We start from the raw sequence: 26,411 nt of genomic DNA on the forward strand, positions 1-26,411 counted from the left end.
ATATTAATATCAACTATTTCTTGGCTTTCCCCGCAGATGCCTATTGTCTTCATGTTTTAGCTTTTCAAAAATTCCATCTCAATCTTTATGGTTTAAGATTGTCCCCATGATTGCAGTTGAATAGCAAAAGTTTTATGTAATTCACGAATTGTGACAGAGCTGAAAATTATGTTGTTACAAAGCACATCATCCTGTATCATTTCCCCATATAGTTTAGTTTGCTACTCTATAAACAAAGATGGGAAGAGCCTCTTAATTGAGTCAATAGTACAGGGCATATGATAGTAATGAAAGCTTGTGGTCAATTTACACATCATGCAGCTCTTGGGAGTCTTTATCTTCAGACTGGATGGGAGAGTTAACTTATTTCACAGGGCGTACTCTGTTCTGATCCAACCCATCATGTTATCAATGTTTCTTAAGGAATCAGAGACCTCAGCCATTGTTTTGTGCAGAACCTAACACTAATTTAGAGCAGGGATGGGGAATCTGTGGTCTTCCAGATGTTGTTGGATTCCATCTACCACCATCATTGGCTCTGCTGGTTGGGGCTGATGTGAGTTAGAAGTCCATTAACATATGAAGGGCCATATGTTCCATGCCACCATTTTAGTGGGGCACATAATCCTTCTCACATAACTGACTAGGTCAGGGCTATAAGAGGGCAACCAGCAACTAATATAAAAAGTAGTAGGGTTTATAAGACAGGTGTGTACGTTTGCTCCAAGTATTTATAGAATGAGTTTAGCAAGCTGAGCCAAGCTTGCTAAATTGCCTCTTGTCCATCATCTTGTTCCACATTGTTCTCTATTACATTTAGAAGACCCACTCATGGGGTCCATTTGACAACCTGCGAAAGCAGCCACAATTAAACGAAACAAGCAACCATTAAAACACACACAAAAATAACTACTGGTAATTCTGCCCTGTTTTTGTAAAAAGTAGCCATCTACCATATGTCACTGGCATTTTCTCGGCATGGCCCTCAGGCTATCTATAGAAAATTGAAGGACAAGCGACATAAAATCTAGCAATTATTCTATTTGTTTCTAGCATAGCAACTGTCTCCCCCCTTTTTTGGCAGGAAATCAGACGTGCCTACATTTCATATGGAGCTCCAGCACATGAGAAGTCAACAAGATTATAATCAAGGTATTAGGCAATCCAACACTTGAAAAACCTTGAAGTTTCTCAAGGAAGGAATGCACTCACAGATAACTCAGAAGCTGTCTACGTGAACAAATGGAAAACTATTTTCTCATATAGTATCTTTTGAAAGTTTTCCATAGCTTATAGTGGTCCTTACTTTTAGAAACAAGTCCTTGAGAAAATATTACACCCTGAGCCTGATTGGCATCCCCAAGTACACCACTTGTTGGTTTCTTCCATGTAAGTCAGGGTGAGAACCTGTGGCCTGCCAGATGTTGGTAGACTCCCAACTCCCATAATTTCTAACACTTGGGACGTGCTGGCTGGTGGTGTTGAGAGCTGGAGTCCAAGAACATCTGGAGGGCCACAGGTTCCCTGTCCCAGATCAAATTCTATGGGGGGGGGGAATAAACTATTAAACTTTATGACAGCGAGAGGTGGTTCAGAAGCAAAATTTTATCATGGCTGGAGCAAAGCCAAAACTCTTCCTGGTCTTTTAGCACGTGCATACAATGTGCCCTACCAAAATAAAGGTAAAGGTAAAGGTACCCCTGCCCGTACGGGCCAGTCGTGTCCGACTCTAGGGTTGCGTGCTCATCTCGCTCTAGAGGCCATGAGCCGGCGCCGTCCGAAGACACTTCCGGGTCACGTGGCCAGCGTGACGAAGCTGCTCTGGCGAGCCAGCACCAGCGCAGCACACAGAAACGCCGTTTACCTTCCCGCTATAAAGCGGTACCTATTTATCTACTTGCACTTAAGGGTGCTTTCGAACTGCTAGGTGGGCAGGAGCTGGGACCGAACGATGGGAGCTCACCCTGCCGCGGGGATTCGAACCGCCGACCATATGATCGGCAAGTCCTAGGCACTGAGGTTTTACCCACAGCGCCACCCGCGTCCCTGCCCTACCAAACTAATGGCTTCTATTTCTCTGCTCCTCCCTAGTGAAGTTTTGATTGAGATGGTAAACTTGGGGTCACAGAGTTTAATTCTCCTTCACATACACACAATCCTCCACACAGAAGACTAGCAAGTTGGGGAAGCTAGGCTAAAAACCTCCTCCCCAACATGTCATGTTTTCCCCAATATGTAAGGGATTATTTATTTGGGACTCGGGATGAAGCCATGTAAGCCCTTACCTGCAACAGTCCGGACCAGCCTTTAGCAACCCTTTACATGTTTTGGACTCCAATTAGCTTTTTCCATCACGGTACCACCATTCAATTAAAAAATGCACAAGGGCCTGGGGGTTAAGCCAGGCATTTATAACCTTCCATGCAGATCTTAAACCCTAATTTGATAAAGCCTAAACTCTGTAACTCTTTAACAACGGTACACATTTCCCTCCTGGGTTGTCTCTGCAGGCCAACTCAAGGAACTTCCACCTATTAGGTACTGTAATTAGGGAAATATAGCAAGATAAGCAAAACAGATATGTAGGCCCCTCCCTTAAAGGCCAATATAGCAGATAAAGAATGAGTAAGAATGAGCAATAGATTTTGGCCGTGTTAACAGACTGAGCTTGCTACCAGCTCTTTTTACAATGAACCTAGAGACCCCCACAAAGAGTTTGGTAGGATCATGTGATGATGTAGCCCCACCTTGAAGTGTCTCCTTCCCTTTGCTTCTTCAAATTAGATCTATTGAAAGCTACCACATAGACTCACACACAAAGCATGTCCAAACTGGCCATACCATGGGCAGCTCCCAAATCATTCCAGTTCAGTGAGGCAGGGAACAAAGTGATGATATCACAATTGTTTTTAACTGAGCATTTATCAGTCTTCTTCTTGACTGACTCATTTACTCAGATCGCATCCCCATGTTTTGCCTTGCTGTCACTGGACTGGAAATTCATTTCATGAATCATAGGAGTTGGACATTTGGAAATAGAATAGATCAGTTTCCCACGCTGTTACTCAGCTCTGCTAGCAGCTTCTTAGCAGTGAAAGTGACTTGCAATATGTAGGTGGGGAGATTGCGTGAATTTCATGGGTGGGAGGGACCACACACTTCAGGTTCTCACACTGTAAGCCGCCCAGGGTAGTGGGAGAAACCCAGCCAGATGGGTGGGGTGTAAATAATAAAAAATATTACTATTATTATTATTAGCAGCCAACCTGGTGCCTTCCCCAAGTTTAGGAGGACAGGTGGTTGGGGAAAGTTGCTATAAGGAGCAGGCTCTAACATTTTCATTCTAAATTTGCTTTAAAAAAAATTCAGTAGAGACTGTGCAATTCCACTAAAGGGGACATAGTTTTCTTTAGGAAGGTTAAAGTTTTTCTATAAACAGTTTGATAAAAAGCATTTTTTTTCCCAGAAACATTAATACTACCCACATTAGTGAAACACAAATTTATGAAGTGTAACATTGCTTTAGTACTTTAGGAATGAAGAAAAGCTTTTTTGAATAGGTAGCAAAAGAACTTCAACAACAAATGGATATTCTTTGTTCTAGGGCCCATGAAACAGATATGCTCAGAATGAAAATTCAATGGTGAAGTGTTGTATTCTTCTCCATCCTCTGTACTGACCCAAAATTATAGGGCAAAGTGATATGGTTCCTAAAAATGACAGATCAAAGATTTCACATGGACACTGTTCCTTCCAAAATTGTCTAGACACCCGATGTGTGAGAACAGGTAATGAAATGCACCTTAAGGATAGCTTTTCCAAGCCTGTAGAATTCTAAAGAGAATTATAAATTAAACATACAGTATGCCAAGTCCAAGGGTGGCGCTGTGGGTAAAACCTCAGTGCCTAGGACTTGCTGATCGTAAGGTCAGCGGTTCGAATCCCCGCGGCGGGGTGAGCTCCCGTCGTTCGGTCCCAGCTCCTGCCCACCTAGCAGTTCGAAAGCACCCCTAAGAGCAAGTAGATAAATAGGTGCCGCTTTATAGCGGGAAGGTAAACGGCGTTTCCATGTGCGGCACTGGTGCTGGCTCAGCAGTGCAGCTTCGTCACGTTGGCCACGTGACCCGGAAGTGTCTTCGGACGGCGCCGGCTCCCGGCCTCTTGAGTGAGATGAGCGCACAACCCTAGAGTCGGTCACGACTGGCCCGTACGGGCAGGGGTACCTTTACCTTTACCTTTTATGCCAAGTTCAACAATTCAAGAGTACTGGAATATGAGCTAACAAAACAATATTAAGAACAGTAGTAAGAGACTCTGAACCAGATGGCAGCAACAGCTTTTATTAGATGCCATAAACAGATCTTTTCACTCCAAGGAGGCCTCTTAATTTATCATTTCTTTAAAAACTGCCAAGTCTCAAATCTGACATTCATCTATGTTTCCATAGCATTATTTTTATACATTTTGTTCAATTTTAGGCATTTTGCTACAGCACATACGTACTTTAACAAAACGTAAAACTATACTTTATAAGAGCTACATAACCTGAAGGACTACTCTGTAAACCCGAACATTTTTTATATCACTTGAGAAATTCATGGGAGTTCTACCAAAATCCCTTTTCACATATATAGTTTTGAAAAAGTACACTTGATCAGACTAGGAAAGACAGTATGAGCTACAGCCTTCCACTCAGTTAAATTTGCTTAAGTACCATTTGTTTCAGAAGGTCTTAAGCAAACGTATCTGGATGCAGGATAACTATCTTGGTATTTTGTTTCTTCAGCTCTTATGTGCACTCTGATAAAGTAAGCTTCTTAACCCCCAATACAGCACATTGACCTCCAAGTACAGAATGCAAGTAGATACTGTAGATGAACCCTGGCAAGTGTATAGTTCAGTAGAAAAAATGTTATAGGAAATGTTTCAGCTTTTTTTTTTTAATATATAATTTTCCCTAAAACATAGCTGTCCAGGTTTTTAAATCACAGTTTTCAAATATAAAATATGGATACCCTCCTCTTCCCCCCACCCTCTCGAACCAAAATATATTTACAAAGCAGTTAATAAAACAGGTTGCAACTGAAATCTAATCACTGTCATCTGATCCGCCGTACGAGCCGCGTTCAGATCCTTCATTGTTGGATGCCTCTGGCTCGGACTCGTTACCTGAGCCCCCATGATCAGATGCCCTGTCAGAATCTCTGTCAGAATCAGCACTGTGAGAAGCTGGGCGAGATTCATTCTCAGAACCACCTGAGTGGCTTCTCCCTGACTGCACAGACTGACTTCTCCCCGAGCGCACAGACGGACTTCTCCCTGAGCGCACAGATTCGTTGTCAGACTGTTCAGATTCAGATCGCCTCCTCTTTCTTGCTGACCCATCACTGTCTGAATCTTCATCAGAAGGGCGGGCACTGGATCGCCTGGGACTGCCCCCTTCACTGCCAGACTTATTGCTATTGTCCGAATCACTGTCAGACATGACGCGTTTGTTGCGTGGTTGCTCAGCATCATCTGAATCACTGTTGCTGTTCCTGGCATTCCTGTTCAAGAGCAGAAGGCAATGCAGTAAGGCAAACATCCCAAGTGAAACGATAAACTTTGTACTAAGGGCTGTGCTCAAAAAGCCCCCAAAATTCCGCACCAAAGTAATATAAACCCTGTGACAAGTTCAAGTCTGCAACATGCAAATGAAGCCTGAATCTCTTCCAGTTTATTCTACCTCTTTTTGCTACTCTGTGCCATCTATTAATCTCAGAGAGGGGCATGGAGCTATGCAGAGTTCTGAAGCCCTGCCCCATGGACACCTTGTCACTTCTGACGCTCCTGAAATGTCAGCAATCATTCTGCCACGTTTCCGACACCTAACAGATCTTTGCAATGAAAAGATTGCTTTGCCTTGATTTAATGAAAGTTGGGAAATGTGCAGGAAATGCAATTCTGTGAAAACTACAATGCCTTTTTGTGTTTTCTACACTCTCTACAAAGTCACAGCCACTGTGGCCCAATTAAAGGTTCACAAAGTATGTTTGACCCCACAAACCCATGTAGGAAATAGGAGGAGATGGAGCCTGCAAGCTGTAAGTATGCACCAATAGTTAAGAGTACAAAACCTTACATACGCAGGATAGTGATGTGGAATCACAACATTATGTACACATTTACTTAATGAGTCTTCATCAATGGGCCCAATTCGCATATCACAGTAAACCACAATTAATAGGTTACCATGAATTAAACCTATCTGGACTGTGGCTCCTCATGTGTGCTCAGACTAAACAAACCACACTCCCAGAATTAGAAGTGCATTGATGAGGATGATGATTACTTTGTACAAGGGTCAAACAACACTATTTCTAGGATCATAAACACTATGTACCCATCATCAGCAATCTTGAGCTTATCTTCATCAGATGAGTCTTCGCTTGATGAAATGATAGCTTTAGATTTGATTTTACCCTTCATTGAAGGAGGCAGTCGTTCTGGCTTTGGCTATAACAACAACAAAAAAGTGTTAAAAGATTAAAAAGAAAACCTAACATTCAACTATTATACTTTCATTAGCCCCAGCCATATGGCCAATGTTCAGGAATAATGGAAGCTGTAGCCTGGAAACACCTGGGTGGCAACAGGTTCTAGATCCCTGTATTAGATGGCTGTGGGGTGATGGCTGTATCAGCTACCTCTTCTAATTATATGGCAGACAATCACACAAAAGCAATTGAAAAAGACCAAGTTTAAGAAAATCTGAATTACAATACAGAATGTCAGTAGACTACGACTGAATTTAGAGGTAACCAATCAGACATGTTGTTACATGCCCTGGCCTTGTGTGCTCCATCCCTTGCATATGAAGGAAAGAAGTCTGAAACTTCTATTCTCTGTTGATAACTGCTATTTCCAGTTCTGTTTTGTATATGAGTAACTGTGGTATGTTTAAACCACAGAATTAAGACAGAATGTCAAACCAGAATCCTGGTTTGGTCAATTATTTCCAAAGCTTAGAAGCATAATTAATCTTGTTACCTTTGATCCCAAATTACTGCAATTCCGCTAAACCAAAACACCAATTAATGATTTACTTATTTATTAACTTTTTAAAAAAACATACTGCTTTTTTCTTCTCAGTCTTTGCTGGGCGACGTTTTTTAGGTCTGGGTGCACTGTCATTTTCATCATCATCAGTACCATCACCTGCCTTTTGGGGTCTTTGGAGAAAAACACAAGGCACATATAAACACAAAGTACAATTCAATTCAGTCTTATAACTATAGTATCCTAATCATGTGAACTAAGCCTGTGTGTTAGTTCTTGTTCCTTGTGGCATATACTAGACACCGTGGGATCTAAACATTCTTTAGGCATACAAAAGCATTTAAATGAAGACACACCCAAGATGTTTCGACTCCCCCCACAACCCCATCCTACCCAAGCTCCTTGTGGCCCATCAAAAGCTTCTCTAAGTTTCCTTGAGTTTGGGAAGTGATGCATCAGGCAGCGGTTTGAGGGACTTAAGGAAGAGGGGAGCTCAGAAGCTCCATTGTACTAATAAAAAGTCCCCCTAGAGTCCTCTGAATCCCCACCAAAGGAGTTCTGCTCTTTCTTTCTACTTACTTTCGTCGCTTCTTTTTCTTTCTCTCCCCCTCTTCTTCCTCACCATCTTGTTCGCTACCGCTACCCTTTCTCCTCTTTTTCTTTCTAGACACTGGGAGATCTTCATCACTGTCATCATTGACAAATTCATCAAATTCCCCAGTTCGTTTGGAACGCTGTCACAAAATCAAAAACACTTCCTTTATTAGTTGATGCTTGAAAAGACCCCCCCCCCAAAAAAAACCCTTTTAGAAGCCACATTAGATGCACATAGAGTGCATGTAACTTAAAGCTGTATTAGATTTGATCTTTTATTTAAGAAATTTCTATGCTGTATCACAAATAAAGAACAGCAGAATTAAACCGTGATAATCAAAATTAATAGACGGGTGACAAATAGATAAGGGCCCATGAATTTAAAAAATCAATATAGAGAGAAGGAAGAAGAGTACAATGTTAAGAAGCTGATGATCAATTGCAGTAAAGGAAAAAATGCAAGAAGATGGGAAGAGTATTTGGATATTAGTTATACTCTGAAATAGCTTTTGGTTGATGTACTAAAAAGGAAGTAGTGGTGGTAAGTGACAGAAAACAATGATACATTCTTATGCTGGATGTTAACAGACTATCAGGGGAACAGAAAAGGTAAATCAGCCTATGAGAGTCAATTCCCTTTAAAGTTAAAAAAGAAAACCACTTCTCTTTGCACTTCTAAATAAATCCATGACATTCTAAACTGGTAAAACCGAAGTTTAAACAACTTTCCAACTCTTGTCTTTAAGTGTCTAAAATTTGACATAATTTCTCCATAGTTCTTTCCATGTAAAGTATGATGTCATTACTGTACTCGTCAGACCCCACAGGTCAATTTTACAATAAGTTAAAGCCTGACAGCACATTTCAACTATTTGGGGTGAATGATGAATCCAAAAGCTTTTATTCTGTACCCGGCCAGCTCCACCACGTTTTTTCTCTTTAGATCCTTCAACTTCTCCAGTGAACATCAGAATATTCTTGGTCTTCTCCACATATTGTGCTCTCTGTTCCAAAAGTTTCTTTTGTTCTTCTATTTCCCTGAGGCGTTTTTCTTCCTGGAAGAGTGAGGACAAGCTGGCTACTATGTTGTTTTTTTTAACCTACAGTACTGATGCAGATATGAAAAACACAAATTTAGCAATAGACACCTAAAACAGGTTCATTCTTTTTAGTAAGTCAGACTACTGCTGAAGAGTCACTTAGGTTCTTCATGACACAAAGACCTGACAGTGCATGAGCTGCCTTTGAAAGATCTGCTGTGAAACAAAATGAAAACCCACTGCATATAGCATGTTGCTCATGCACTGAAAAGTAAGGTATAGTTGTACCTTGGTTGTTGAATGCCTTGGTACTCGTACATTTCGGCTCCTGAACGATCAAAACCCGGAAGTGAGTGTTCCGGTTTCAAAAAATTTTTCGAAGCCTAATGTCCGATGCGGTTTCCAATTGGCAGCAGGAGCTTCCTTCAGCCAATCAGAAGCTGCGCTTTAGTTTCCAAACGTTTGGAAGTTGAACGGACTTCCGGAATGGATTCCGTTTGACTTCCAACGTACGACTGTACTGCTATTTATTATGTATTTTGTTTATAACCCACCTTTTTCTCCAAGAAGCTCAAGGTGGCATCCATGGTTCTCTGCCCCCATAATTAATCCCTGAAACAACCCTGTCTGGTAGGTAAGGCTGACAAGTGGTGACTGACCCAAGGTCACTCAGTGAGGCTCATGGTGTACTTTGAACCCTGAACTCCCAGGTTCTAGTCCAGCACTCTAACCACTACACCACACCAGATAGGTGGCAGTGCACATAGTGCAATACTTACTCAGTTCCTAGTTACCAAAACCAACACCCCCCTTCCATATCTATTTCAGCTGCAAAACCTATACAACGTAATACACAGGCAAGTCCCCCTAAGTGCCACACAAAAACTTAAAGCACCTCCCTGCAGCCTTACACTTGCTCCCTATCTTGCACTTTGCTGCAGCTTAATGGATAGTATTATGTACTATTACAGCAGCAGAAAGACTGAAGTACCTGTTCTTTGAGCAACTTCTGGCGCAGTAGTTCTTTTTCTTGCTCTTGTTTCGCTCTCAGCTCCCGCTCTTCTTCGTCCTGCTTACGAGCCCGAGCCACATGATACTGAGCCTGACTCAGCAGATCAGAACACTGCCTATCAAGTTTGAGTTCAGATTAGCAGACAGAAGCAGAAACCTTTTTTAAAAGAGTGTGTTCCATGCCAATGGCCAAGACAGAAATACAGAGTATAGCTAAAAAACTGCAAGTGATTACTTGGTTAAACAACAAGAACACAGTATAAGGAAAAACTGTCTATGCAGCAAGTTCCCCCAAACAGTCCATGATCAAAACTTATGCTCATAATTTGTATGCAGAGAAACAAATCATTGACCTAAGTTCAGACGACAAGATGAGGCTTGCAATTTGTTGCTTGAGATGAGGGCAAGAGCAGGGCAGAAGCAAAGCAGGGACTTCTGAGCAACATGCACCAGCATCCTGCTCATTCACTTCAAACCATTGTTAAACATTAAACTATGGCTTATTGTGACATGTGAACACAACCAGTGTTGCATGTCCACATCTGCCAGTTCCTAGCTAACCAACGGAGGACTGATCACTGTCAGCTTCCTGTTCAGGAGATATGTGAGACCTGAATTAGCACCCCACTGGAACATGGAATCATGCTATGGTTATATGTAGTTTGCTTTCAAACTCTGGTATTAAAGTAGCCCAAATCCTACAAGTTATGTTATGCAAATTCACATAATACATTTAGCTTCTGTAGGCATCAGTTATGTGAAGTACACAACACACATTTCTTACCTGGCTTCAGTTGCAGCAAGTGCCAAATCAAATCTCATTTTATCTCCCACTTTGCTCAAGTAACTGAAGTATCTGAATGTAAAACAGTAAGTTAAGAATCAAATTTTAAACACTTCAGTTGCATCCTAGAACTTTCTTCACATGTATTTTTCCAACTTCCAACTGAAAAATATTCCCAAACTACTTTGGATGCATCTCACTTCTCAGTATAAAGTCAACAGAAAAATCCATACAGCTATTAATGGATTTGGATTGCATGGTGTACCCTTTTTGTGAAGGACTGAATCATTCTCACAGATGCTCAGGGAAAGTCTTGGAGATGTTGCAGAACCTGTCAAACAACTGTTTAATGGAAATCTCAAGCAAATGAGACTGAGAGAGGAGGCAGGTTATTTGGCACAGGTAATCATGCTCACACCCGTAAATATTGCAAAAAGCACTGTAACACTATGAGAAAAAACAATTGCCTGCATATATACAGTGAAGCATGAAGTATAACTAGAAGCTTGCATCTTTTAAACAAGCTTCCAGCATAGAAGCAATATAGCTACCTAGTCCCAAGTCATAGGTTACTTCTGTTTGGAGTGCCCTGGTGTCTAAAAATTGTCCTCGTGTGCCAAGAAATACAGCAGCCTTTGAAGGTCACGGCAGCTGGATGTCTGAAAGCCTATCCTTCACCTTCTAGCTCCCAGTGCTTTCTAGGTTCTCTTGGGAACTTTCATGACTGCTGCTCCTACTGCATGTTAATTGCCCATCCAGCTGCAGCTCCAGAGATTAGCAACTGGAGGAGGTTATTGAAGCAAGAAGCAAGTCTTTCAACTTTCTGTAAGTATCATTCATTCATTTTTGGAAGTTATTACATAGTGAAGCTCAGTTTCAAACTGGAAGATGCATCTTTTAATACAGACCTTAGCGGGAGGTTCAGTATATTTATATTTTATTGAGAGCTGCTGCTGCTGGATTGGACAGTTTCAAGTCTGTTCTTTTTCTGTATATTGGATATACTGTAGAGTTTTATCTGTATTTGTAGACTGGATGTTTTTGTGTTTCCAAGTTTTATTACATAAACCACTCTAGCGGGTTTTGTGTAAAAAGCACAAAATAAACTGAATTAACAAAATTAATTCAACAGTGTAGTTAAGAAACAGCATCTGGTGGATCTGAGAGGTCTACCTGAGTCTAAACACATTTACAAAGCTGTGCAAAGAAATAACTCGTGTTTGGCATTTGCTCTGACACCTTCACAAAACACCAGCACAATGCAATAATAGATACCAAAATAGCAAATGCAGATTTGCTTACCTGTGAGCCAGCTCCAGCTCTTTCACAGCATTGAGTACTTCCTTCAGGTTACTTTTTTCATCTTTCAGGACAGAGGTAGCCAGCCTCTGCAGCACCAAGGCCACATTGAACATTAGAACAGTATCACTGGGTGCCACATGTCTAGCCTGAAGATTCAAATAAAACTTTAAATTTAGTAGGTGTGAACCAGCCTTGCCTCCGACACAAACAAGCTGGTGCAACAATACATCCACTGCAGCAATATATGTAAGAAGCTTTTTTTTTTTACCTTCAGCAATGTTTGCTTGCATTCTTGTAATTTGCCACATTTGAAGAGAGCTCGAGCCAAATACAACAGTACCTCCGTGTTCTGATGCTTATAGAATTTTCTTAGGCAGTTTTCATACTACAAGGGAGAAAATTCAATGGTTTTATGTTTAAACCCTCATTCTGACTGAAATGTCGCACTTAGCTACATTGAATAAAGAGCTTAAAGAGATTTCACAGGAATTTACAGCCCAATCCTAAGCTTGTTCGCTTGGTTAAGTCCTTTGGAGTTCCACAGGGCTCAGAAACAAATTTAACAGGATGCTAATCATGTCTTCTCCATATGCATGACTCTTTTTCTCAACTTCAAGTAGCAGACACATGGGAAGGATTGTTTAAAAAACCTTTTCCTCCCACATTGCAACCTTGAAAATAAAACCCTGAACCTGCACAGTAAGGAAGCTCTCATTGCTGCCAATAACTAATTAAATGACTAATAAGTTATGAGGTCTACTGTTTGTGTCTGCTAAGACGTCTGCAGCTCTTCATTATAGCAGGAATCCAGACAGTAAGCACTACAATGCAATGTGTTGCTAACTTCAAGCCTAGAAGCCTCAGATACTTCAGGCAAAATGAGGTTTCCACTTCTTTACTTGGAATACATCATCTGAACAGTCACTGCTGAAATTTATTATGCAAGTTTCAAGGCAGGGAAAAAAAATATGGGTTGTATCCAATGCTGCACCTGCAGTCAACACCCATTTCACTAAGGAGTGATTTATAGTTGTGAGAGTGTGTGTATTTTTACAGAATGTAGAGCGTAGAATCATAGAGTTGGAAGGGACCCTGAGGATCATCTAGTCCAACCCCCTGCAATGTGGGGATATGCAGTTGCTCAAACATACAACCTTTTTTTAACATTTATTTAATCATTTTTTCGATACAAACAACAACCGCAAAAGACACATACAACAAAAACCATAACAACAACACAATTTGACAATTCAGATTTGAATACACTGATATACCTATGACTATACCTTTTTAAACAATATTTTCCCACCTCTCTCTCCTCCTACTTCCCACCACCAGCTGCCTTATCGCTTAAATATTCGTTCCAGATTTCTTCATATTTATCCATTCTTATTTTGCATCAACATGCAATTTGTTTGTATGCAGCTAATCTGTCCATATTCTCAATCCATGTGCTCAATGGAATCTTTTTGCGGCTCTTCCAATTCATCAAAACAAGATTTTTTGCTTCTATTATAGTACAGTACATCCATATTTTTTTTTACCCCTTGAAATCTCCGTTTCTGGAATATAATTTAGAATTAAATTCAATTCCCCTAAATAACAATTTTTTTTTATTACTCTTGCTATAAATATCCTCACCTCGCACCAAAATGATCTTACCATCGGGCAGTTAATCATCGTATGTACTAAATTCTCATTTTTACTCCCATATCTCCAACAGTTGCTATTTTCTTCTGGTATAGTTTTGCTGGAGTCCCCTGGACTCTGAATATTATTTTCTGTTGAATAAGTCTTAGTCTTAGATCCATAGAGGCTATTTCTGTTGATTTTATACTTGACTCCCATATATCATTTGTTATATGTACCCCTAACTCTTCACTCCATTTTTGTCTATCATATTCTAAATCATATTTCTTCCTGTTGAGCAGGGTTTTATATAGTGCAAGTGTAGAGTTTTTTGTTTCTGTTGCAGAGATTAAATCTTGTAGCAGCATGGGTATTTCCGATGCTGCTATAGCGTCAGGGCCAAACTGCCTTTCCTACAACCTTGGCATTATCAGCACCATGCTCTAACCAACTGAGCTATCTAGTCCAGTGTTTTTCAGACTCCATATCCAGGAGCATTTTTCTCTCAGCTAGTCTGAGGAAATCCTACAAATTTGTGAAAGAATCCCTGCATATAGCAGAGGACTCTGGGTTGTGTTTTATGGTATGCTCATGTCACCCGGGCTGCGGTCCAGACCCCTTGGGCCTGCCCTATGCAAACTAGGGAGAAGTGCAGGCCAACACTTCCTTGCAACTGTGCACTGCAGGGGATGATCTGCTGGAGAGTCTTGCTTCTCAGGAAAGCTTGTCTGCCTTTGTTCATCTTCCTTGAAGAACACTGTCTGAAAATCACATTAACTAGACTATATGAAAACAAAGGGGAACCATTCACCTTGTACCCTGCAGAGATTTAGAATACTACTATTCCAACTCAGTTCAAATTAAGATTATATTGCCAATAAGTAGGTTTTCCAATGCAAATAATACAATTCTGTAATGATTTAAACACACATTATGCAAGAGTAGAGATAAAGAAATACACCATTCTGAAGATAAAGCTATTGGTAAGGTGAGTGAAGTATAGGTTTCTCACTACTATCAAAACTCCTATTGTGCTAAGTTTCTTGACTGCAAATGCTGAAATACTCTCCCATATTTGTGGATAGCACATTACTGGTTTTCTTTCTTGCGCAATTATTCAGCTGGATTATTCCTCACTGCTTTTTGAACATACCAACTTATATTGGTGTTAATTTCATGGAACTGTTCCAAGTCACTTGACATGTTTTTAAGAGCGGCAGAAAAACATTTCTCCAACACCCCAGCTGCTTTTATTTTGACCCCCCTTCATATCTCCTGCTTACGTAATAAATTCAAGAACACAGATGTTACTAGCTCAACATTTCATGCCTTTTTAGTGCAATGACATTGGCAATACTAGGAACTTGGAAGTTTGTCTGCTTAAGGCTTGATACAGAGCCTCTAATACATTCCCTAAGCCTGTACAGGCAGCTTAGGCTCGTTTGCCCACTATGTTTTCATGGCATTTTCTACACCAGGTGGTAGTTTGAACACCACACTTCTTTGGTGAAGTTTGTTCCCATCCTCATGCTTTCAGCTACAAGGTCCTCTTAACATGTGGTGGAAAGGTCAATAAAGGAAAAGAATAGCAAGTTAAAAGAAAAGATAAATTTGTCTGTTAGTAGTAAAAAAAAAAGTATATAATGTCTGGCAACAATTTCTGCCTAACAATTTACCATAGTCAAATCAAATACCTCTAACTAGCATTTCAGCTGTACTACAAATATCTAACACAGAGAATGATGCTTAAGTGAGAGGTGGGCAAACATTGTTTTGCCAATACTGTGTAAGTTTTGTTCAGGATGTTTACTCTAAGGTTTCTACAGGAACAGCAAACATGTTAACTTCTTTGCAGTTTTTTTTAAAATAAGTGTTCTCTCACAAACCTTCCATCCATTATTTTTTTTTAAATTAAAGAGATGTTTCATCTGGTGATTCATATTTGTAGCTTAGGTTTAACAGAGATGGCTCCTTATTGATTTTATGAAGATCGTATTTAAGAAGATATTTTATGGCAATTCTGGGAAAAACAAGTTCTTGATCTTATTGCCCCCTCCAAAACAAGAAAAATTCTCCCTAAATTTTAGTTATTTAATAGTGGGCTACCATACTAAAGCTTTTTTTTTCTAAAAAAAGGGAATCATTCCCATGAAAAATAGTTTCTTAGTTTTACAGTTAAAAAAAAAACAGACTATTTTTTAAGAATTACCATCTGTACAGCACTGATGTATTGCTTCTGTTCCACATAAATGTGTGCCAGATTGAGCCACACATCACTGATATCTGCTGTTGCCTCTCTCACTTGGGCAAAAACATCACGAGCCTCACGGAAATATCCTTTGTGTGCCAGTACAGCTCCTAAAAAACAAAAGCCCAAGGACAATTTCAGATGTATGGACTACCTGAAACACAGCAGAAAGCTCAGAAGAAAATTCAGACAAGGAATCCAAACACAATAATCACCTATGCCATTAGCAGCATACAAGTTTTTGGAGTCATTCCTGAGTACTTGTTTGTAGATGGCTAGTGCACGATCTTGATGACGCTTTTCCTACAAAGATGATGACATGAAATCTTGTTAAAGTGGGTTATTTGCAATTTAAATATTTCAACACCGCTTTCTCAAACCATCAAATGTTGACAATACACTAAAGCCACCACAATATAAGCACCTAACATCCTCAGAAAGTTCAGTCAACCAAAAACCTTTTGAAGGAGAGAGATCTTTTAGCCCCATTAAGATAGCAAAGGAAGATATTCATGGTCGCAATCACCGTAAAAACTCTGCTCCCTGTTGTTGCTGTTCAAACCTACTGCAAAGTCAGCACAGATGGTAAAAATGGCTCCCCGGACCTCACTTGGTCTATGGTGCAAATAATGCTCAATCACTGAACAGGTCACAGGCATGGAGTCTGAACATGTGCAGCATTTACCTTCTCTCTGTCCCTGGTGGGCTGGTGCAGAGTCTGCAACCACACATTGCCAAGAGCCAGCATAGAGTAAGTGTCATTCTGAGTCGATGGCTGCTTCAATATTCTTTCAAATTTCTTCTGTCCTGGACCCCACTCTTGTTTGGCCAAGTGAAGATTGCCAATCAAGGACCAAGCATCTGGATGGTCCTGAAACAGACACCCCAATATGCTAAGTTCTCACCAGTTTACAATGAATATTTCTAATTTTCCTTCAATCCCCAAAGTTTAGAGTAACTGTAACAGTGCAGAAGAGAATTATAATAATAAAAAGTCTTTACTAAGTTCAGCTATTTGATTCCCCCCCCCCCTAAACAGTTTACTTCTCTTCCATTCTGGTCAAGCGTTGGAAGTAATGCTCAAAAGCAGCTGCCAAGAATTTTTCCCTGTGTACCCCAGCTAGTCATAATAAAGATACATTATCAAAATGCCATTTCTAGCACAGAATGAAGGCTGAATAGCTGATCTATGTGGGACACAGGAAAATGTTCTCTGCATTCTTCACAGAGAATGTTTATTTGCAGCCTGTAAGCTAGTTGATAGTTTACAAATTCTTACTAACCTGATTGATTTGAAGTGCTTCTTTAAACCAGTCAGAAGCTTCATAAAAGTTTCCTTTATCTCTAGCCATTGCTCCTAAGCGCAGATAGCCTGAATACCAAAAAATAAAATTTAATAATCAAAAGCCCAGTTCTGGAAGTCATTAAAGATGAGGCATCTCAGCTGCAGCAAGCATTTAGATGTACTGATGCCACACCGGCTTAAGACAGCAGTAGATTGGGTCAGCGTTAACTGTGCAATGAACAGCCACTGATTGCCAGATGTATAATTAAAAAAAGTTTTGTCTCTCTGAATTGACCATAGAAAAAGGGGCTTGGTGGGGGCAACACTAATCCCTTTCACATGATCCTTAAAATATATGGGAACAATGCAGAACCTGCCACTTATAGTTGCAATGTCTCCCACGGTACTGAACTGAACTGACATAACAAAGAAGGCTGCTCTGTTTCAAGGTAACTTGCACAATGTACTCCATCTATATCTTTTATATATACAGTGGTACTTTGCAAGACGAAATTAATTCGTTCCGCGAGTTTTGTCGTCTTGCGATTTTTTTCGTCTTGCGAAGCACGGTGTCGGGAAAGTTTTGGAAAAGCTTCAAAAATCACCAAAGTCTTTAAAAACCTCAAAAAAGGCCACACACACTACCACACAAATGAGTTGCTCCTCGAAGTCAAGTTGCGAATGTATTAACGGTGTTAAGAAAAAGGAAACAAACTTGCAAGACGTTTCCGTCTTGCGAAGCAAGCCCATAGGGAAAATCGTCTTGCGAAGCAGCTCAAAAAACAAAAAACCCTTTCGTCTAGCGAGTTTTTTGTCTTGCGAGGTACCACTGTACACACAATGTCAGTATCATGATGAGCTTTATAAACTTTTTTGGTTATTTGTATTTACAGAGGCTTTTATAGGAGATTCTCCTATTTGCTATTTACACACACATCGAAAGTGAGGAAAAATTAAGCGGTTTAGACTTCTAAATTAATAAAATACTGACAGTATTTAAGGACATCAGATTTGTAGGAACAAGTTAGTGGAAAAAATACTTTTGACCAGGAAGGTACATTCTGCTTGCAGTTTGGCCACAATGGTTTACACAAAAGAAAGCATCAGTGAATGAACAGTTACATTTATGAGGACAAACATGAATGAATGGCATACTTCAAATACAACTGAAAATTTCGACAAGATTTCTTACAGTCAACATAGTTAGGATGTTCCCTTAGGATGTTTTTGTACAATTTCTCTGCTTCATGGAATTCACACATTGCTTCATATAATCTGGCAAGGTTGTAGGATGTAGTCACTGAGATAGCATTGTAGTAATGCTCATCATGTTCAGCTTCTGCTTTAGCACGGTCAAGAGATGCCAAGAAATATTTCTAAGGATAAACAGGGGAAAGGGAACAAAGTAGTATATATTCTGAGTATACACATAGCACAAGTTATAAGCATGCTGCAAAGTAGTACGTAGTAGTAGTAGTAATAATAATAATAATAATAATAACAACAATGAGTTCCACACCTTTGCTTCTCCTAAGTTTCCAAGTCTAAAGTGGAGAGCACCCACATTATTCAAGATCTCTGGAGGGACATCAGCTTGAACTTTCTCCTGAAGGATTCGTGTTGCCGTACCATAAGCAGAAAGAGCACCCTGTCAAATTTAGAGATGGAGAAAAGTGCCCAGGTTTAGTTCTATGCATCACTGCTCGGCTTAAAAACAAAAGTGCACTTTATGCATCTTCTCCATACCTGTATATCTGTCTGCTCTAGGATTTGGGCTAGCTCAATCCAGGCTTCTACATCATCTGGGTACTGTTCTGTCACCTTCTTCAAATGACCCTATAAAATACAAAGGTTATTTATGTATGTGTACACTCTTAAATTGCCAGAAGACACAGCATAATAAAGCTACCATTTATTTTACACTTTTTAATGCCAAAAATAGGATTCTTGACTAGGTCAGAGGCATTTCAATAAAGTTAATAAACTCCAGATGTACAGACATTAACTACCATAATAAAAAAAATCTTGTTAAACTGACCCAACTATTAAACATGAGAATGAAAGTCTGCCAGATTAACAATTTTCAATATACAGCGTCTTACTATGGCGTTCTGGGACTGCATCTGCACAGTTTGAAATTTCCTAATCTGTGGAACAAAGGTCCTCCATGTTCTTGCTTTTCCTTGATAAAGGCAATACTTTACTGATGTATACCACTCAACTAGAGCCATTAAAAATAAATCTCTGTCAATTCAGTGAAATCAGCCTGCATCACAATGAACATTGTGTTACTAATGCCTAAAACGTTAGAATAGATGAACCACAGAACTCGAAGTAGATGGTGGGTATTTGAACTGGAAAGAAGTGCTGCTTTCACTTATGAATATACATATTGCATGAAAACAGTTCACACATCAGTAAGTTCATTTATCCAAGCTTCTGGTGTTTTTTGTTGTATTGAAAAGAGGAGAAATTCTCTGTTACTCAGGTGTACCACATATGTCTGTCTAATCAGAGACCAACCATAGATTTTGTTTTTCAGAGGGTTCAAAATATCCCACAATTCTACCCACTGTTGAAGAAAAAAAAATCTCCAGATAGCACAACACTAAGACCTGTTTCAGATGCAATGCTAAGCCAAACATATGGGCTCCCGGTGCAAGGACCTCACCCACAGTGCTACAGCTCACCCACCTCCGTCCTGTTGCTTCTGGGCTATCCAGGGCTAAGCCATAGTTTGGCTTAGCATTACGTCCAAACGTGGTTTTTCTGACAGTTTGTTCTTTGTTTACTAGAACATGCATATTTGCACTAAGCTATAGGGTTAGCGTTACGGGGAAAACAGGCATAACATACTCTACAGTTGTGTACTCAGTTCTGTCCCATTGAGTTCAATAAGGCTTACTCCTAGGTAAGAGAGTATGAATTACAGCTTAAGTCTAAGAGGTTTGCTGCCAGATGTACCTTCGCAGTATCTCGTTTGTCTTGATCTTCTGAAGCAGCATAGAGAGATCCAAGAATTTTCATAGTCTCATAATTGTTAGGGTAGGCCTTCAAAACTTTTTCAAAACACTGTGATGCATTTTCCTTGTCTCCTCTATAAATATACATTTGACCAAGTCCAAAAAACGGTAGCACAAAAGAAGAGGAAGCAAACTGTGTAGCTTGGTAGTAGTACTGGAAAGCCTGATCATAATCTTCCTAATGCAGGGGAGGAAAAAGAAGTAGTTTATATGGTGCACATGGAAATCTATTTAAAAAATAAGAATGCAGTGTAGAAAGAGGCTTTCCAAGTACCTGAACATGGAAAGACCTGGCTAACTGGTAGCAACTCTCAGCCTGCATTGCTTCAACTTCTGTATTATGGAAAGCATGAAGAGCTAAGTGCTGGACTTTGCCATAGTCCTGTAGAAAAAAAAAAACAATTTGCATAATCATTTTCTTATGGTATTCAAAATCATGGCCTGGAACATTTAGTACCTAGAAACCTGATCTTCCAATGTTTTAAATATCACACATGGTTCTTATATACTAAAATCCTCAAGCATTTGGAGGACGCAACCCTGGAAACTGAAGCAATTATATATAACCAAAATATCTATCTACTTCTGGCTTATACATTACTTTCTCCATGTGAATGTGATATAGAGAAGCCTGAGGAATGTGTGCTTATAAACTTCAACAAGCACTGCAACTAGTGTGAACCAATCTCAACTAGAATGAAAGGGTGTATGTATATAATATATTAAATATATATTATATTTAATAACAATAATCACAAAATAAGAAATAACTTTAGGCAATCCTGGCCAACGTATTATTTTAAAACAACAATAACACTGAAGCCTGGTTCTTCGTCTTTAGTTAAAAACATTATTCTGAGATTCAAATTTACTGTGTTACCATGAGTGTTATAAAGAATATTGAAATAGAAAGCCTGATCAGTTATGAAACAGCCTAAAGACTTTCAACCAGCAACTCAAAACATCCACAAGTTCTCTTACCTTTTTGAAGAAGAAGTGATTAGCCAAGTGGTTCAGCACCATAGGGTTACTAGGATCAATTGTGTATGCTCTAGAAAGCAGCTGGACGCCATTCTTTATGGAATCCGCCTGAAAGCAACATTAACATAAATTTTTATTTATGCTTAAAACTTAATTAGCTTTTCAGCTATTCCTTTACTATACCATTTCCAAAGCCATTCTTTTAAAATGGATGGGTCACATAACAGGCAAACAATGCAGTAGACTACGTATCTGCTGAAAACTTTTGCCCAATACATTCAGAAGGTCATGTTTTTGATCCAAGATCCTAGTGTAAAAAAAATCCTGTCACTGGTCAATGGCTAATGATTCATATTTAAACCAGCTCTATTTTAATTACTGTCTTTACAGCTTATTTTATTTCTCAAAATTAGAGAAAATGAAATATGCATTCATTAAAATGGGGAACAGTGAGGTTTTTATTTCAACTGCCGTTAATTTTCATGTCTGCACAGAAGTCTTTGTTAACTCGACATTCAATGAAACATATTCTGATATTAGCGTTTTAGATCAAACCCACCTCTTTATTATTGAGTTCCAGAACAGCCAATCCAACTAAAGCCCCAACACATTTGGAATTGAGTTCCAGTGCCCGGCTGAATGCAAGGCGAGCTTTCTCCAGCTTGTTCAGTTTTACAAAGCAATGGCCCATGCCTAGCCGAACCTCAGCTAGTTTTGGGGTGGGGGTGGGGACAGAAAAAACAACAACATATATTAGAACATAACCATTCACACCTCGATTGCCTTTTAAGAAACGTAGGTTCATAATTTACTGTTTCTAGAGCCCTTAAATCTCTACTTGGCACTTTATGATAGCAATAATTTGCAACAGTTCCTGCCCACAGACTTTCTAACTAATAAGTAAAGGTTTGTACTTATCCTGAGCTCTCTTCAGGCATGATGCCCATCATGCAAGGAGAAGAAAGATGGAGACAAGTGTGCTAGCTCCAACTTGTGTGCCCATCTCCAGTGCCCTCCTGTGTTGGAGAGCAAGTGTCTGCAGAGGGGAGCCTGCTGTACTTATGTCGGCTGCATGATTAGAGTTCTAAATTGCATGGGGAGACCACATAAATACAGAAGGCTTCGTGCTGCAGATGCTTGCCTTCCAAAGAATGGAGGACGGCAGAAAAAGGCACTGTGACTCAAGAGAGAAGGCAGAGATAGTGTGCTTGTCCTTGCTCTCCCTCACATTCTAACTGCATTTGGGAAACTAATGCACAAAATGGTGAGAGAGGAGTCCTCAAGTGGCTTGTTTGCATGCCCCCCACTCCTTCACATATTTACCCCTCATGTGTCCAAATGTACACCAATTCTTGGTTGCATGAATAACTTTTTAATTTTTTTAAGAAGGATTAGAAAATTAGGGGTCTACTACTGGCTTCAAATTACAGCAGCAACACAAATAACAAGAACAAAGAGTAAGAAGAGGATATTATCTCACTCTGTAGGCAAGCTTTTCTAGAGAACACACAACTTTTAACAAGAATTCTTAAAATTTTTAATAAATGTTACAGATTAATATGCCAGCAAAATTCTGAACTCAGCCTTGGAACTGAGGTTCAGGGCTTAGAAAGCATGCCTCAAAATGAGTGAGCTCCACAAGGCATAAAGTTATTTTACAGCTTGAAATAATATTTGAGCCAAAGAAAAAATCCTAGCTTCCCCAGTCCACCTCCACCCCTTGTCAAATTTGTTTTTGGAAAACTATAGATCCAGGAACTCTCCCATGAGGCAGAAATAATGTATTCTGAAAGAAGGTAAGAGGCCATAGCTCAGTGGCTGAGCATATGTTCTGTGTATGAAAGGTCATAAAAGAATAGGTCTGTCACTGGCTACTAGTGATAATCTCTCTATTGGACATCAAAGCTCAGTGGCAGTATTCCAGTGAATACCAGTTGCTGGTGAGTGGCGTGGGGTTGGGGAGAGATGCTATTACCTTGAAATGCATCTAGGTAAGCTAGAATGAATTTTGGTCTGATCCAACATGGTCATTCTCATGTTTTAAAACCCCAGGATATTGATCTTGGCACTCCACTGAAAATATCTTGGGTAGCAAATATTGGAAAGACCACTGACTAGAGAATTACTGTCAGTAACAGACCTCATTGACTCAGACAGAGCAATGCAATAATGTAGCTTCTTATGCTTGCACTTGCTTTCTGCTGTACTTGACTAATGCATTTATCTCCAAAGTTTATACTCTCTCAGCAGCAGAGGTCCAACAAAAAGGCACCACATTCATTTTATTTTGACTTCAACTGGATTAATCCACAGTTAATTAAAATACTCTATTGCGTTTTAAGTGGCATTGGCAAGACCCAAGGTCAGATATGACAACGACTGTCCTCCTTAATATGTAAGACAAAAGACAAATGTCAAAGCTTAAAAATCATGTTAGTATTCAAACTACCTGAATTTAGGGACACTATTTTTGGTCCCAATGAACCAAACAATGTCTTTAATTAAAATGAAGCTTTTCTGTTCCTTACCTGGACAACCTGGGTTAGTGCGCAGTGCCTTTTTGTAGTAGGCAAGGGCCCCTCTATAGTCTTTCTTGTTGAATGAGATGCATGCCTTACCTATTAGACAGGAGCAATAAAAGCTGAGAAATATCTACACAAGTTGAATAACAACCACAACAAATCAATAGCAGTTCATTGTTTTACCAGCTACAAGTACATATGCATAATAGGTCACAATTATAAAAGAAACCACTCAAGTGGCAAGTATCCCCAGTGTAGTGGGTGTGATCCAAAGCACATTTAATTGTAAATATACTCATTTGATTTCAGTGGATGTAAGCCTCAAGTAAAACTGAAGCGTAATATAATAGTGCAAAATTCAGTATGACAAAACTGGTATGAATGATTAGTAGTTCGTTTCCAAAAGCGACAGAGACAAATCTCTGTCTTCAAATATACAGTTTATGCCAAATTTGACTGTGTTTTGTATATTCATTCCTACCCCCATACTATCTAGAAATATACTCCAAGATAGAGTATCGCAGATTTCAGGTGTGCATGGCTGTTTTCATAACATCTATACAAATCTCATGAACATGATAACTGCTACAGCACATACAGGATAGCAACATATTCATTCAAAGAACACTTTAATGAACACACACAAATATCTAACAACAGCCAACCCCTCCCAAGGTTTAAGCACTCTTCACATTAGCAAATAAAATGTCACCAAATTTTCTTTTACCTTAGTTTAATACTCATGTTACTGGGGATTAAATACTCATGTTATTGGGGAAGCGGTCGAGGGGAACTCAACAAAATCCACAAGCATGTGATTTCTCCCGCTTTTAGCCAAATCATACCCCCATGTGTACCTAAAGAAGTCATTAAAAAAGGTGAATCTGGCTCTCTCTTCCTACCTTGTAATTCAAGCACTGAACTTAACTCTTGAGTCCTGTTGCCTGCCAAATTAGGTAGTCTCATAACTCTTCTCTAAGGTGCTCAAATGGACTGACAAGCCTGCAGTGTAAGGCAGTTTTATATGAAGAGGAGGCAGCTATTTTTATGGCCTTTGAAACTGATCAAGGGTAAAAGGAAAAGCAGTGGTTTCTAAAGGTATATTGAGCCTAAAGTTTTACTGGTTAAAAACCGGACAGAAGTTGTGTGAAGGGAAAGCATCCAAAAAGATATTTCACATCTCACCGAGAAGGGCTGGAATATTATTTGGAGACTGGTTGAGAACAAAATGAAACTGTGCATCAGCTTGATCCATTTTATCACCCTCCAGAAGACAGAAACAAGCTCTTCCCAATAAGTGGTTCTGGAAAGCAAGATACAGATGTGAATTGTCTTTCAAGAAATGTTTTAAGAGTTGAATCAAAGGATTGCTCATTGTGAATTCTTCCAGCACTAGTTAAGTCCCCAAATTAAGCATTTTAGTGCAGGGCATCCTAGATGCTTAAGATACATACAGACCCCTCTGCTGCACATTGCCTGATAGCAGCATGCCTTGTGAATAAATACTTGATGTGCAATTCATGTTTAGTAAACTACAGATTCAAAGAAGACCAAATTCACTGCCTCACATTCTGCCCTGACTGGTACAAATGGCAGGGCTTCAAGACACAGCAGTGACTCTTCAGTTCTATTCTGCCCAATGGATTCAAAGCTTCCAGTCTTCCACCTCAACTGCCCCATTTTAGGGCTTACTGCTGATGCAATAACCCACAATTATATGAGTTTTGTAGTTATTTCAAACATCCCCATGGTCCAGTTTCTCTCCTTATTTCTCTACAAGATCCTCATGAAAACTATCAGTATACTGCTACTACTGTCTTTATTTCTGACATGCTTCCCTTTCTCCCTTTCCCCTGCTGTTTAGGATGTCCCATTCCCCTATTACTATAATAGAAACGTAAGAAAATGCCTTATAACAAGTTAGACCATTGTTTCACCTAATTCAGCAGTCAGCTGTAGACTAAACAGTGACTGGCAGTGGCTCTCCAGGATTTTAAACAGGATCCTATTCCAAGCATGGAGTCTGGAACCTTTCACATGCAAAGAGGATGCTGTATACTTCCAAGTAGTTTTATGTGCCTTATTTTTTTAAAAAAATGAATACTCCTGGTACTTCCACAGGTCAGGAATACGGAAGGGGGGCGGGGAAGAGACTCCATAAAGCACTAGCAAAATTTGGCCAAGAACGTATTATACTTGATTAAGAGGTAAAGCCAATTTTATTGTTATATTCAAACAGCTGGTAAAATGACCACAGTGGCTCCATTCCCTTCAGCAATTATCCGCTGTGTTCCAGCAACAGCAGCAACCCATAAGCTCAAAGTTTTCTGCTTGCAAATGAGCTGGAGCATACAGTGTGGTGTATGTGTGTTGCACAAATGAAAGCAAACCACATCTAGGAATAAGGTTCTGCATGTGTTATCCAGCTTTCAATCTCCCAAGCCAGACTGTTTAGAGCAGCTGTGAGCAAATCATTCCATTGCACTTGCTATCTCTTGAGATGAGGCAATCTTTAAGAAAACAGCACACTATCTATCTATCTATCTATCTATCTATCTATCATCTATCTATCACACCACCTATATGCAAGATGTGGGTGTTACTTCAACGTCCCAACTAGTTTACTGGCATTATAATGTTGCAAAGCAAGCATACAAAAAAGGATGTTTTTACTCCAAGTTTATTTGTTCTTACCTGATCATACATGATGATTTTATCAGCCATAGTGTACAACAGTGTAGCTTGTGTAATGAGTTCTTTCTTGTTGTCTTTATTCTTTTCTTTCCGAGCCTGTTGTACATAGTAGGCTGCTAAGGTATCTAAACAAGTCATCTGATCTTTTTCATGGTCTCTATAATCCAGGTTTCCATCTATACGAGCAGCCTCCAACAGTTTCACAAAATCTTCTGTTTTGCCTTGCTTGTAATATTCCAGCTAGAAAAAGGAAATACAGA

The 26,411-nt window shown here is 39.6% G+C and overlaps 1 protein-coding gene across 1 annotated transcript; it reads right to left on the minus strand.

Annotated features, from left to right (window-relative positions):
• Window positions 1-4,324: 4,324 nt before the first annotated feature.
• CTR9 (CTR9 homolog, Paf1/RNA polymerase II complex component) lies at window positions 4,325-26,411 on the minus strand. Its single transcript, XM_081013161.1, has 23 exons — window positions 26,152-26,411; window positions 24,643-24,760; window positions 23,464-23,553; window positions 21,495-21,643; window positions 20,936-21,043; window positions 20,229-20,336; window positions 19,896-20,132; window positions 18,678-18,767; window positions 18,451-18,579; window positions 18,124-18,307; window positions 16,930-17,018; window positions 16,332-16,517; window positions 15,862-15,949; window positions 15,608-15,756; window positions 12,038-12,154; window positions 11,770-11,915; window positions 10,468-10,539; window positions 9,664-9,799; window positions 8,544-8,687; window positions 7,618-7,772; window positions 7,115-7,211; window positions 6,383-6,495; window positions 4,325-5,546 (listed from the first exon to the last, which is right to left on the minus strand). Exons 1-23 carry the CDS (start codon window positions 26,287-26,289, stop codon window positions 5,090-5,092), a joined length of 3,300 nt encoding a protein of 1,099 aa, XP_080869287.1. The 5' UTR covers window positions 26,290-26,411; the 3' UTR covers window positions 4,325-5,089.

This window comes from Podarcis pityusensis (assembly GCF_964106645.2).
Source record: "Podarcis pityusensis genome assembly, chromosome: 1".
NCBI classification, from domain to species: Eukaryota; Metazoa; Chordata; class Lepidosauria; order Squamata; family Lacertidae; genus Podarcis; species Podarcis pityusensis.

Bases quoted from the DNA above. Each gene is read 5' to 3' on its own strand.
- CTR9 (XM_081013161.1), bottom strand. From the start codon at position 26,289: ATGACTTGTTTAGATACCTTAGCAGCCTACTATGTACAACAGGCTCGG. The intron at 20,133-20,228 runs GTACTTGGAAAG...CCCCTGCATTAG, and splicing joins CCAGGTCTTTCCATGTTCAG to GAAGATTATGATCAGGCTTT. The intron at 18,768-19,895 runs GTACATCTGGCA...TGTATTTTATAG, and splicing joins ACAAACGAGATACTGCGAAG to GGTCATTTGAAGAAGGTGAC.